The sequence below is a fragment of the Globicephala melas genome, chromosome 12 (genome assembly GCF_963455315.2).
Source record: "Globicephala melas chromosome 12, mGloMel1.2, whole genome shotgun sequence".
Taxonomy (NCBI): Eukaryota; Metazoa; Chordata; class Mammalia; order Artiodactyla; family Delphinidae; genus Globicephala; species Globicephala melas.
The window spans coordinates 15,303,585-15,318,354 of record NC_083325.1 but is presented as its reverse complement, the minus strand read 5'-3'; the positions used below and the strand labels follow the sequence as shown (position 1 = coordinate 15,318,354).

Below are 14,770 nucleotides of genomic sequence, written 5' to 3'. Positions count from 1 at the left end.
AATCACACTGTCCTGCATTTCTCAAAGAGTTTACAATCTAGCTAGACAAGACAGAAACATGTGAAAAGTAAAATAAGTATATCAGACTCTACCCCACAGTGTCACAGCACAGGAGTGGTACAGACAGTAAAACCCAAGTTCCTGGTAAGGAGAGAGTTGATAATCTGTACACTTGTAAACAGATCCAATTGCTTTTCTCTCTGGCACCAAAAAAAAGAAAAAAAAAAAAGTTTCTAGCATCTTCTGAAAAAACACAGGCATAACTATCTACTTCTTTCATTTGCCTCACAAGTATGTCCCATTGTGACCTCCCTAATTCTTTTGCACAGTCTTGCTTAAGTGTTATTTTTCTTGAGCAACTTTAGGTTTTCTTGAGGATATTTCTCAGAGTCCTGAGGCAGATAATCAGGACAGCTGACTGTTTGCACATTAAGGGGAACCTAGGATCACATCAGAGTCCGGGAGCTTCTGCTTTCTAGTCATTAGAGATAGGGATTTGTGTTCGCTTAGACTCTAGGAATCAGAGTGATTTGTTTTCCCCTCCGTATCCCGGTATTGTCCTTCCAGGTCTCGCCTTTTTCCTGCTGCCTCATCTCCAGTGCCGCTCTCCTCTCCCACTTGCTGTGAGCCGGCAGTAAGGTCAACCAGATGCCCAGTTTTACTCCAGGTGAAAGAACTTAGGCACAGGACACGTGTATTGACAAGATGAATCCTACCCTCAGCTCTCCCGTCCCTGGAGGGGCACAAGCTGAGACCTTTCTTTGTCCGAGTCCTGTGGCTCCCTTTGGTTGTGTCCTTTGCTGATATCAGACCTTTCTTCTTGGTTCTGTTCTTTCAGGTTGAAGTTCTTCATACTTCAAGGCTTGGCTACCACTCTTAGGCCATCATCTGTCCAGTTGGATTTCTGGAAGAGTAAGGGGCTTTCCCCTGAAAGTTGTGCATTCTTCCTGTCCTTCCCTCTCTTGCCTCCTATTTCACCACTTCTGTTGAAACTGCTGTTTCAGAAACCACATTCCCAACCTGTCAAGCCTCCTCTGCCTGTGGACACGTTATTTTATTTCTTCTTTCTCCTCTGTCCCTTGCTCTCAGGCCCACAGCGAAGTTGTCTTCTACTCCTTGACCTGCTCTGATCACAAGCTTTTGTCCTACCTCCCATCCTTCTGGGAAGTAAAGTTCTAAAAATGGTCTCTCATACCCACTCGCCACCTTGGAAGTCCCATTCATGAATCGATAGAGCATATTTGCATATTATCAGTAGTCATTGTCTGTCTTACCATACCACATTCAAAGTACTTAAGTTCGTGCAGTTGTGTTTTTAGTAAGAGCTTTGCTGTCTTGTTTGGCTGTTGGCCCTCAAGTCTAGCTTACTTTAGGGAAGCTTATGTCTCAGCCTTTACCAGTAAGACCGGACTTAGACATGAATGTGCACTAAATAGCACACTAAAAAACTCTTTTTATGGAAACTGTGTTACTAGACCATGCAGATGAATTGGACAGGCTGTTGGAAGTCGTTGCCAGAGCTCAGATTTGACCTGTGTGTTTAGAATTATCTGTCTGAGCCTGACAGACGTCTGCTTCGGTGGAGTCACAGCACTGATGCCTGTGGTTCTTGTTCAGCCTCCGCAGCTGTTCACTAGTTCAGGATCTGCTTTGTTTTTGCCAGGTTAAAACCTGGTCAAGGTAAAATGTATAGTAAAGTATTCATCCGGAAACATGTCTGATCAGTCTTCATCTGTAAGTAAACCTGCTTTCTTTACTTTCATTTCAGATTTGTCCAATATGTGCGGCATTGCCTGGAGGCGATCCTAATCATGTCACGGATGACTTTGCAGCTCATCTTACACTTGAACACAGAGCCCCTAGAGATTTAATATCCTTTCGAGAGGCAACAAGGGGAAACGTTGTTTGTAACATTTATCGTTTCGATGAATTTTAAGGACGGCATCCCCAAAGAGGAAAACTAACCTCCAGACTATCTTAGTTGATTTAACCTTTTCCTAAGAGTGACTCAGTGTTAAGGTGCAATTTCTTATTTCTCTTTTTCTGTGCTATGACTGTTATATTAATCATGCTCAGTAAGTGAAAGTTCCCTTGCTCGTCATCTTTAGTTCGTTACCATCAGATTTTTTTTAAGACAGTTTGACCAGGTTATAAGTCTTCAGGAGGGTGTTTTCATACGCAAGAGGAAAATGCTAATCCAAATTAAAATCTCGTTCATTAACTATACGGAGGATGTATTTGCTTGCCACCCCTGTTCTCTGTTGCCTCACCCTGTTATAGGCTGGATGGTGGGCAAGTGTGCGTCGTGGGGCTCCCTTCCCTTTTGGAGTTTCCTTCTCCAGAGAGAGCCATTTCCTGCCCAGTCTCTGAGTAGGATAGCATAAGGTCAGGTCCAGCTCTAAATTCCTTTCCCACTTTCATTTCTGCTTCCCCTCCCAAACCAATCTCATGACAGTTCCTGGCAGTATGCCCTAATAATCTCCAAGAGATTACTGGCCCCCCAGAGTAAGTTAATTTTGTAGACTCGGTGCTTCTGGTTTCAAGTTATGAATTGTTTTTCTGAAACTATCACCTATTAACGTAGGGTTCTGTTCTCATGTAAAGGTTTTAATGTTCGCTGCAATTTGAAGCAATTCAAGAGCTAATCACAACCTTTCTCCCTGCCAGACTTCATTCTGATTCCTTTGCTTGCCTCCTGGCAGTCATAATTCAAGCTTAGACTTATTTGAGGAAGAAACTGGTCTGGTGGTTTTCTTGTCCTATAGGTCCCATCCCTTGCTCACAATTCCTAATTTTCTAATTAGAAATATGGCCCTTTAGAGTTAGGGGAAGATAAGTGGAAACTAATGGAAAGAAAAAGATATCGACCCATCCTGAGAAGTTAGAATATCAGCCTGGGCTGAGCCAGTCTAGGACAAGTACTGAAAGAGGAACCCACTCTTCCTCTCTCCTAAATGCAGGGGACACTAAAAGCAAAGTGAAGAAAACGGTGCTTGCTTGTTTTTGTTTTTGTTTTTTTCCAAGAGAATATGAAAATCCAAATAGGCCAAGAATACTTTAGCCTTAGGGTCACTTCTCATTTTGTATAAAAGAATCCTATAACGATACCCGGAGTTATGCTTGATCCCTGCTTCACTCCATCTTCATGGAGAAGCTGGGCAAATAACTTAAAACCGTGCTGTTATCCTGCACTTTTTCAGCAAGTTCAAGGGCCTCTAGTGAAATTAGTATCCATTCAGTAGAATGTCCCGTATCATCTACATGCATTTTTGTAAGATTTTTATGAGTCTTTCATTACCAAGAAAAGATTAACTTATGCAAAATATAAGAATAAGAGAAGTCATGTGTTGCATATTAGATTACTAACAAGTATTATCATTAAGTTCTGGAAAGCAAAATGTTGGCATAGCCGTTTTCCTGGAAGCATAACTGATTTCTCAGGTACTTCAGGTGCTGCTGTGGTAATTTTGTTTGACATGAGGGAGTGACTTGTTTCTAAGCCTCTTAAGCACCCAAACTTCTTTTTTTTTTTAACTACTTTGATGGAACTCCTCCTAAAGTGCACTTTTTACACTTTTTAAAAGCAGAGTGTGATGATCACAACATTGCTTTCTGCAGAACCCAAGCCACCGTCATACCACCCTGAAACAGTGCATCATGGTGGCGCCTGAGGGCTTCCTGGAGCGGCCACCCACCCTGTCCCCACGTGACTCCTGAACCATCAGCTGAAAAAGCTGGGAAGTCAACACAAAAATTAATCTGTATTATATAGCTGTCTGTTGGCTGCTTTGTTTCTTTTTTTTTTAATTTTTGTTAGAGTATGCTTGATTTAGAGTGTTGTGTTAGTTTCTGCTGTACAGCAAAGTGAATCAGTTACACATATACATACATCCACTCTTTTTTAGATTCTTTTCCCATATATTGGCTGCTTTGAAAGAAAATCTCCCCTGCTACAATAGCTAGTTCACCCAGTCGCCCTCCCCACCCTCTTTGCACACTCACACTCACCTGTGTGGAGGCAACACAGTGTTGTCTTCACGAGTTTCGGCAGCTTTTTGCTCCTCAGGACCTTCTTCAGTGTAACTCACACGCAGGTGCGTAAGATGGTCGAGGCTGCTGGAACTTTGACTTCTTGAGAAATGTGCTGTTACTCTGTCTGTGTCCACCTGTACAGGAAATTCAAATCTGGTTTTCTGCTTAGCAGCAGCATTGGAAGAAAAAAAAAAAACTTGACAGATTAAAACTAATAGCCCGAAGGAGTCTTTTACTCCTGAATTTAAATTATTTATACTGTTCGGTTCTCATTACAGATGGTCATTGAGATTTGATTAGCCTGCACATTAGCACAGTTCTCACCAAATATAAAAAATTGCTGGTTATTATTTGTGGTTACTTCGGTATGAACGTATATGGAATTCAATACTGAGTTGAGGGTAAGAGAATGTCTCACCCTGGGTGTCTGACCAGGCAGTGCCTCTCACCTCGTTTGGCAGTGTTAGGAGGGAACTTCTTCCCACCTGGAGAAACTTTTTTCTCTTTGAAAACACACACACATGCACAACATACACACACAGTATACACATACTCACATGTTGCTTTATATTTGAGTGTCTTTTTTTAGAGTTAATAGCCCTCATAGATACAGTTGTACCATTTGTATTCTAAATGAAATGTGCTATTTTAAAATGCTTATAATTTGGGAAATCTGCATGTCTATCTTGCAAGGACTCGAGTGATTTTTTTTTTTCTTTCTATGAAATACTTCAGTTTTTTCCTTAACTTTGGAGTTATGATGAATCGAGTGGCGTTCGACATGTACGTAGAATGTTTCACCCTGGCCGGGGATTGGGAGGTCCTCGTGCACGTAGATCAAACATGCACTTTACTAGCAGTTCTACTGGTGGACTTTCTTCTTCTCAGAGTTCATATTCTCCAAGCAATAGGGAAGCCATGGATCCTATAGCTGGTAAGTTAGTTTCACATTAATAAAGGAAATGGCTGGGGATGGTGGAGCTCCCTTTAAAAATTTTTGGTAGGATTTGTATTCTTAGTCTCTTATCACACGCCACATGTTCCTTGACAAAATTCCTCTAAATTTTATAAGTATAAAATATGTTTAAAGTAGACCACATAAAGTAGTTCATATTATTTTGGCATTTCTTTAAGTACTTAGAGGTATAAGAGAATAAGGAACAGTCAGTGTTCTATTTGTGGCCTCCAGTGAAACCCAAGAAAGTCATAGAAGATGTCAGAGTTGAAAGACCTGCAGAATTTCATAGCTCAGCCTCCACAAGCACACAGATAAGAAAATTAATTGACAGGACTAAAGAATTAAGCTCTTCTCATGGAATAAAGTCAAGTAGGAGTGTCTTGTCCTTGCCTTGATTTGAGAATTATATTATTGTGGAACATTCGTGTTTTAATAGCTTGGGAAAATCTTACTTTAAAAAACATTTGGGGGCTTCCATGGTGGCGCAGTGGTTAAAAATCCACCTGCCGGACTTCCCTGATGGCGCAGTGGTTGAGAGTCCGCCTGCCGATGCAGGGGACACGGGTTCATACCCCGGTCCGGGAGGATCCCACATGCCACAGAGCGGCTGGCCATGGTCGCTAAGCCTGCGCATCCGGAGCCTGCGCTCCGCAACGGGAGAGGCCACAGCGGTGAGAGGCCCGCGTACCGCAAAAAAAAAAAAGAACAATCCACCTGCCAATGCAGGGGACACGGGTTCGAGCCCTGGTCTGGGAAGATCCCACATGCCGCAGAGAAACTAAGCCCGTGCGCCACAACTACTGACTAGAGCCCACGAGCCACAACTACTGAGCTCACGTGCCACAACTACTGAAGCCCATGCGCCTAGAGCCCGTGCTCCACAACAAGAGAAGCCACCGCAGTAAGAAGCCCACACACCACAACGAAGAGTAGCCCCCGCTCACCACAACCAGAGAAAACCCGTGTGCAGCAACGAAAAACCAACACAGCCAAAAATAAATAAATAAATTTGTTATTTAAAACAAAAAAAAAACATTTGGGGCTTCCCTGGTGGCGCAGGGGGACACAGGTTTGAGCCCTGGTCCGGGAAGATCCCACATGCCACGGAGCAACTAAGCCCGTGTGCTGCAACTACTGACCCACGAGCCACAACTACTGAAGCCCGTGTGCCTAGAGCCCGTGCTCCACAACAAGAGAAGCCGCTGCAATGAGAAGCCCACACACCGCAGTGAGGAGTAGCCCCAGCTTGACTCAACTAGAGAAAGCCCGCGCACAACAACAAACACCCAATGCAGCCATAAATAAATAAATAGGAAAAAATTATTTAAAAGAAACAACAACAACATTTGAACATGTAGTTCATAGCCAAGTCACCGGTCTCATGCACGGCCAACCTGGGAAGCCAGCAGCAAAACACAAGGTTTGACAATCAAAATGTCAGAAGTCACTGTAGCCTGAGACCCTGAAAGACACAGTAAGCACTGGCAGGCAGTAAGAGTCCAGGGAGCCTGTACAAGTCCGAAATGTGTACGTACAGTGGAACGCATACCTGAAATGCAGCTGAGTATACATCCGTCATCGAAAGTAGGAACAGTCTTATTCATAAAATCTTCCTGAAAATGTGAGGTATTCAGTGTAAAATCGTTTTTTTAAACTTTTTTTTTAATAGATTTATTTATTTATTTTTGACTGCGTTGGGTCTTCGTTGCTGTGCACGGGCTTTCTCTAGTTGCGGCGAGCAGGGGCTACTCTTCGTTGAGGTGCTTGTCACCTCAAGGCTTCTCCTTTCAGTGGCTTCTCGTTGTCAAGCATGGGCTCTAGGTGTGCGGGCTTCAGTAGTTGTGTCACGTTGGCTTCAGTAGTTGTGGCTCGCGGGCTCTAGAGCACAGGCTCAGTAGTTGTGGTGAACGGGCTTAGTTGCTCCGCGGCATGTGGGATCTTCCCAGATCAGGGCTCAAACCCGTGTCCCCTGCATTGGCAGGCGGATTCTTAACCACTGCGCCACCAGGGAAGCCAGTGTAAAATCTTAATTTCAAATGTGCTTTGGGCATTTGGATGTGCAGTAAGCCCCAAAAAACTGAGTTTTGGGAATTTTAAAAAATACTTCTTCATCTAAAAGGATATTTACCTGCTGTCTTTGGTAGCAGGCTCTAAAAGTTAATGTGATTTCTGGGGGCAAAATTCACAGTTGAGACACTTTCTCCATTCAGTTTTTTTCTGTCAGTGAAAATTAGTTTGTGTTAGTGATGGACTATGTGAAAGAATGGTGTTAAGAGCCCCTGGAATAAACAGCAGTGAGCAATAAGGCAGAAATGTGCCCTGGAAATGAATTTTAATGGTGAAGAGCTTTGCCAGCCTAGTAGTGTTGAAAGGGCAATCATCAAATCCATGCAAGCCAGATAGACCCTCCACGTGGAAGAAGGCAACTACTGCACCTCACTTAGATGACAAGGCAGGGACAGAGAGCCACCTGGCTTCTGATGAGCACAGCCTTGTCCAAACAAGAGCGTCTAAATAGGCTGTACAGTCAGGAGCTAATCAGCTTCACTGGGCATCACCAGTGGTCCTCACTGCAATGGTGTTCTGGGGCTCTCAAACAGCAGTACCAGAAGGTTCCAGAGAAAGAAGGCAGAGGCAAGTGTACAACCGTCACAGTTAGAAATGATGCAGGTCTCTTGGATTTAATTCTGAGAGTCATTCAATCATTAAATAAATGTTTGAGTGCCTACTATGTGTCAGGTGCTGTTCTAAGAACCAGGCATATCGTAAACAGTAGACTTGATCCGTGCCTTCATGGGGCTCACGTTGAGAGGGTTTTTGTTGTGTTTGGACCAGCAGATGAGCCACCTTAGCCTACTAAGATACTAAGAGAAAGTGTAACTAAATCAGCCCATTATGCAGACAACTTGAAAAACAATTTGCTATGTTTTGCTTAAGAATAATTGTATGTGAGCTAATATTCATATGTATTTGCATTTCCCATGCACAACACATACACAACTCTTGCCTCTAGGAGGCATCCTAAAAGGTATTAAGCTCCAAGCTGGAACTGTATGTTGCCACAGGTTACCTTCCCGTTGACGATCATTTTTAATGTTCCTCTGGTAAAAGAATGATCTGTAGCATTTTGTTTTCCTCATATTGAAGTAGACATTAATGTCTTCATTTCCATTGGCAGAGCTTTTATCCCAGTTATCAGGAGTGAGACGTTCTGCAGGAGGACAGCTTAATTCCTCTGGCCCTTCAGCTTCTCAGTTACAACAACTGCAGATGCAGCTGCAGCTAGAACGGCAGCACGCCCAGGCAGCACGGCAACAACTGGAGACTGCACGCAACGCAACCCGACGTACTAACACAAGCAGTGTCACCACTACAATCACACAATCCACAGCAACAACCAACACAGCTAACACAGAAAGCAGTCAGCAAACTATCCAGAATTCCCAGTTTCTTTTAACAAGGTAGTTCATTTATTAATGTAACTTTGAGAAGTAGTATTTTATTAGCACCGCGCAGCCTGAGATGACCTTTTCTCTTTTGTGCTTATATGTGTTCTTACAGACTCGGCCTTTGATCAAACCATTAAAACTCACAGATCTCTAATCAAAACTGTATATTCAGTATTTCCTTAAAAATATGAAAAATAATAGTTTATTTTAGATAAACTAGGAATGCTGATGGTCTTGTTCTGACGGTGTGTCATCATCTGATATGAATTTCTTTTCCCATGTTGCCCATAAAATGTAAACATCATATCATTACATATATGGGACATACTAGGTACATTTATTGTCATAATTAACATTGCTGTCTTTTTATTGCCAGTTTCAGTCTGCTGTGAAATATCCAAAAGTACAAGAGAAGATTTTATAATGTGGTGGTTTTCTCCTGAGACTTTCTAAAGAAGTGGAATTTAAATTTTTGTGGTTAGCGTACACAAAATAACCATTTAAAAAAAATCGTTCACCACAGTGTAAAAAATACTTAGTACACACAGTAAATGGCTCTGCTGGATGGAGTAGAGTTCTTATTTGCTTCTGAAAACTACCATTAGCAACCAAATATGTTCCTCTGCTGAGACCTCGTAGGCATTTTATGTGACTTTTAAAAATAAAAGAATTTTAGAAAGAGCAGTAATGAGTAGGCTCAGCAGATAAAGAACCTGGACTAATTTGGACTTTTAATGGAATAGAGAGGAATATAAAGTTAAAAACTGTGACACGAAGAAGAAAATTAGTGTAATATATCAGTTATCTCCAAAAAGTAATGTGTGTGACAACTAGATGTTAGAAGAAAACACTATTTCTGTGTATATTTCTTTTATCTCATACTTTTAAACATCTCTGTTAGTACAGTGGCACATGTGTATAGTTGTAAATAACATATTGTTGATGCAGAATAAAAACTGTTTGCACGTCGCTGCAAATAGGACCCCTGTCAAGAGCCCCAGCTTTTACTAGTTTGGACCTTAGGCAAGTCACTTCACTTCTCCAGACCTCAGTTTTATAATATCCCATGAGTTTTGCCGCATTAGAATGAGAATTGTTTTGAGGATGAAATGGAGTACAGGTATGTGTATGGTCTGGCTCAGTATCTGGCATGTAATAAAAGCCCAGTTAATGGTACTTATTATCATTTGGTATGGATCTAAGGAGGAAGTTTCAAGTGGAAATTTTACCTTTGTATTATCTCTGCAAAGTGAGTAACTGTGCCTGATTGATTATCACCAGAAAACGTGGCTTCAACGTAGAGAAAGCACAGAGCCACAGATCTAGGTACCTACCTCAGAAAGGAGCCCTACCAGTGTATGTGTCTGCTGAGGGTTCGCTGGCCTGGGGGGTGGAATGAATGTCTTGCCCCACTGCCCTTTGGAAAATACATCTTCCCACCTTTGCTCCAGTCTGGTTTTTAGTTTTTGTTTTTTGAGCTCCAGACTCGGTGAGCTTGATCTGGGACTTTTCTCTATGTAGTTATTCTAGACCAGACAGCCAGCAACCAGGGCACAGTATGGGTGGCCTCTGAGTGCTTTCCTAGGATTCTGGTTGTAGCTTCTGGAAGGCCCCCTTTCTGTCATACTGTATGTTGCATAGTACCTTGCAATTTGTAGACCACTTTCTACATCTTTCATTGTGTCATTAGATCCTGACTCATATAGTTTACCTAAGGCAATATTTCCCAAAAAATATTCCCTGGAACTTTATATATTCTAAGAAATATAAATAGTTATTTATGTTCAAGTTTTTTTCCTGATGAATAAGTTTGGGCAAAACTAACTAACAAATAGTTTATTTACTCTTGGGCGTCTCAGAACTTCAAATACATTAACATGTGTGCTGAGAATCTTCAAGGCTAGGAGAGGGTCTGCGATGTTTCCAAGGGGAAATCCTTTTCCCTGGCCACACAGCTGTCATGTGACATGTGTGGGGCTCCAGCCTTGTCTTTGGTCTCTTTGACCAGGGGCAATTCCTGTTCCTGTTGCCTTGGAACTGATGGTGGGACACAGTTTCTTTGGGATCCAAAAATGGTTGACCTTTTAGAAAGCAGTTGTGTAAGTGCCTATGTCAGATTCCAGTCTCTTGGTAATGGAGCCAGCTAGTTTGGCTAACTCCGGTTTGAAGCTCCTTACAAGCTTTGCAGTTACTTCTAGATCCCAAATGAAGTTTGGCCATCAAGACATCTAGTCCTAGTACCGATTTTATCTGCCCCCCTCAGGAGTGAAACATTTTCTCAGTTATTTCCTAAAAATCAACAGTGATACCAGAATTACATGCTCTCCGAAGGTTTGGGGGCCTCAGCCTGTATGTTTCTAGTTTGCCTGCTTGCTGTGTAGGTAGTTTTCTATGCATCCTTTCTCTTTCTAATAGGTTTGACTTTAGTTTGTTGTTCTTTTTAAGGCCTTTTCCAAAACTAAGGATGTGGAATGTACTTCACTTCTTAGCACTTTCAAAGTTTTTGATGGAGAATATGTAGCCTATTGCTCAATCTCCTGTTTCATTAGATACTCTCTTATATTCTTAATTTGGTTTTAATCATAAATGTCATCAGTCATTTCCTTTCAGTGTGGATTTAATGGCTTTTATGTAGTTGCCTTCCAGATCCTTTTGGTTCTTTCAGTTCTTAAATTTAGATCTTTTGTTTTCTAAGCCATGGATCTAATCATTGAGCGGTTTTGAACTTGATGGCTGTGAGATTTTTGAGCACGTCACTTAACCTCTTCCGTTTCTTCTGCCTATAACTTGATAATAATGAGACCTAACTCGTAGGAGTTAAAAGAGATAATCCATACAAAAAGCACCTAAAGCAGAGCCCATGGTGAGTGCCCAGTACGCCTCCTCCATTGCTACTTTGGGATGCCCCCGTGCCTTCCAGCGTCGGTGGGACAGCAGGGAACAGGTGCGGGGTGTAGACGAACGTGGGCTCCAAGTGCACCTGGCTTCTCCGGGAGGAGCACCTGTCACGCGTGCCTACTGAACCTCCTTTCACTGTCACCATCTTCTCCCTGTTTGTTACTTTTCTTGATCCCAGTGCTCCAACCAGTTTCCCTTTCTTTCTTTGCCACTAAAAATGTAGAGAAATAAAATTAGCACTGAAACTAAGCAGAATTTTGCATAAGTCACTTAACAGGTTAGTAATAAAAATTCAGCTCTTGACAGCCGTCCAGTCTCTGTGCAAACGAACCAGGTTTCCCAACATGACACAGGTCTCATAAGTGCCTGTTGTCAGGTGAGCATACTGGGCCGTTAAACCTTGGGTCAGACTTGTTACACAGTCCTTGGTAGAAGCGTAGGTGCGCACGTGCTCGTGCGTGCGTGTGTGTGAGTGTGTGTGTTTGCCCTCTCAGTCTTCTGGACATATCTTCATTTCAGGAAGAATTATATGGAAATAATAGAGAAAAGCCAAGAGAACTTTTAGGATTTTTTTCGGTTGACTATTCTAATCACTGCAGATTTTGTTTTTGTGACCAGGGTTGCTACTTTTCCTCTTTTTACTACCCACTGGTAAAATTTTGGTTGGGGAAATCACTACTTCCCCAAGTATCTAATCTGGTAGAAATTTTGTTTTCCTTAGGAAATTTTTCACCAGTTTTCTCTAAAGGGAGTATGAGAAGTGTAAATGTATTTTTTCTCATTGAATCTAATTAAAGCATAGACTTGCACCTCGGGGTAACAGTATTGCTGTTACAAGTGTGGGGAATTCATCTCAACATAATTAACGAGGTAAATTAGAGCAAGGTGTTCCATTAATACGTCTCAGATTCTGAGTTTTGCCGCCTGTGAAGCTTGTACAGAGTAGGACATTGTAGAAATTGACCACGACATTGTTCATTGACTCTTTACCAATAAGCTCTTTTCTTTTTAATTTACACAGGTTGAATGATCCTAAAATGTCTGAAACAGAGCGCCAGTCCATGGAAAGTGAGCGCGCAGACCGCAGCCTGTTTGTCCAAGAGCTCCTTCTGTCCACTTTAGTTCGTGAAGAGAGCTCGTCCTCAGACGAGGATGAACGGGGGGAGATGGCAGATTTTGGTGCTATGGGCTGTGTAGATATTATGCCTTTAGATGTTGCTTTAGAAAACCTAAATTTAAAAGAGAGTAATAAAGGAAATGAGCCTCCACCACCTCCTCTTTGATGACATCCCAATTCGCAGACAATGTCCTCTGTGCTGTATTTGCCAATGAAAGTGGACAACAGCTATCTTGGGTTTGTTTGGTGATTGTAATTTCAGGTCTGTCACTCTGTTACATTGTGTACATTCAACAGGAAGAGAGAAGATATATATGATAATCATTTCCACTTAACTAATTTTTACTTCTAGCAGGTAAATGTAGGTAGCAGTGCAGGGGTGATCTCTGCTTCCTGTACCTTGACATGCAAAAGGCTCTCCTAATACTCCACATTCAAACTGAAGAGGAAAATTGAAATCTCTAATGAAGCTGCTGTGTGTATTTATGAATATTAATGAATAAAAACTGCTTGGATGGTTTACCTTAACTACTGCATGAGGTTTTTTGCAGCGTGCATGAGTTTTAGTGACCTTGTTATTTAAAAAACTTAAATACAAGGAGTAAAACTTAAAAATAAAAGCCCAAAGCTTTCCCAAACATTATTCAATGGTTACGCAGCAAAAGGGTTACTTGACAAAGTAGCTTTTGAATAATGTCTGCCTGAATCACCTTTCTTTGTGTGCCTCTACGCACAAGCCAGCTCTGCAGTGGAACCTGGGGTCGTAGCCGGTGTCGCGCTCCGCCCTGTGTGACTGTCCTGTCGCCCTGTTAGTCATCTTACCGTGTGGAGCTCAGCCTGTCTAACTCATCCATAGAAGACACACCAGTACAGCTACTGTGGGAATCTGCTGCAGGCGTCTGTGTGCCCTGAAAACAAATCCTGTTCTACTTGTTTAAACTTTTTACTTTCTGTGGTTGTTTAAATTTTTTTTCAATTGTTAAATATGTTTTATTCAGGTGTAGATGAATTTCATTTATTCACTGTTCAACAAAGTTAACCTGAATTATGTTGTCTTTGTTTTTGAAAATCTCACATTCTCAATCATACTTTGCATTATTTATGTATTTGCTTCATAGTTTGCTGAGACAGATCAGTATCAGGGGAGCTTTGAGGATTTGCCTTCCCAGACTTTGTCAATATATTACAACCAAATTCTTAATGCTAACTTTAGCACCTTTTATTTATTGGGTTTTTTCCAGCATAAAAAGCAAAGCGTTTTAATTGAATCATGCCACCTATATGCCTATATTATTAATCCTATGTGTAAAAAAAAAAAAATGTACAACTCTTTTGGGTTTGTTTTGGGGTTTGGAGGGGCCGGGATATTTTTTATTTTCTGTTTCAGTTTTTGTGCATAGACTTTTCACAATAGCTCCAAGGCAGGGACAGTGGGTTTGGGGTTGGGGGGCAGTTTTTGGAATGTAAATTTAGGACTTTTAAAAAAGGTGCGCACAGCTTCTGATAAATTTATAACTAGACTTAACCTAATCATGTCTTGTTCCAGTGCTCTCTCCTCTGAGCCCTTTCCTCCGTCTCCCCTCTTCCGCTGTAGTCCTTTCCTTCCCCGTCTGTGTTTCTCTGTTTCTTCAACACAAGCATACAGACTCAAGCACCCTCCGGTGTTTTCCCGAGAACTGTGAAGTCCATGCTCATCCAGATGTATCCAAAAAAGATGTCACCCCACATTTCTAAAAAACTGTTGCTTCTCCTTCTCTGAAACTTCAGACTCCAACAATTTCCAAGTATCCTAGCTTTGTTTTCTTTAGTTTCTGTGATGGAAAATGTTTTAAAGGAAAATTTTACACCAGGCTTCTGGTTATGCTAGAAGTCCAGTCCAGTAGGTTTTTTTTTTTTTTTTCAGTTGGTTGTTGAGACGTTTCAAAAACCAGTTTTCAAGCTGTGGTCTTTTCACACACATCTTCTGCACATACGTCACACATTTCAATAAAGCATTTTCAAGACTGTTGACCACTTGGATTTCTTTGGTGTTGGTGAATTAGCCTAACCATCATTCAGAGATTGTATATCTCTAATCTAGTCTTTTGGTTTGTCTGTGGTTTGGGGGGGGTTTTTGTTTGTTTGTTTCATGCTAGACTTGAAGGTCCTGATTTTGTGTGGATGCATTACTTCGGATGTGAGAGATAGAAATTGCCAATTCTTTGCTTTCCCTTTACTGCACACGCTCTGGGAAAATGTAAGATCCTTCCTTTTTTAACGTGGTTTGAGGGAACAGCTGTAAGTCCAGTCAGGGCAGTTTAATTGAGATGATCAATT

At 41.7% G+C, this 14,770-nt stretch overlaps 1 protein-coding gene across 1 annotated transcript in view; it reads left to right on the top strand.

Moving 5' to 3' along the window:
* The window catches only part of KCMF1 (potassium channel modulatory factor 1), a 69,814-nt gene extending 55,350 nt beyond the window's left edge, over window positions 1–14,464 (top strand). The window contains exons 5-8 of the mRNA XM_060309469.2: window positions 1,769–1,870; window positions 4,792–4,966; window positions 8,169–8,451; window positions 12,359–14,464. Of these exons, the coding sequence (XP_060165452.1) occupies window positions 1,769–1,870; window positions 4,792–4,966; window positions 8,169–8,451; window positions 12,359–12,620 (822 nt within the window). The 3' untranslated portion in view covers window positions 12,621–14,464. The remainder of the gene's footprint in view (window positions 1–1,768; window positions 1,871–4,791; window positions 4,967–8,168; window positions 8,452–12,358) is intronic.
* The last annotated feature ends 306 nt before the right edge of the window (window positions 14,465–14,770 follow it).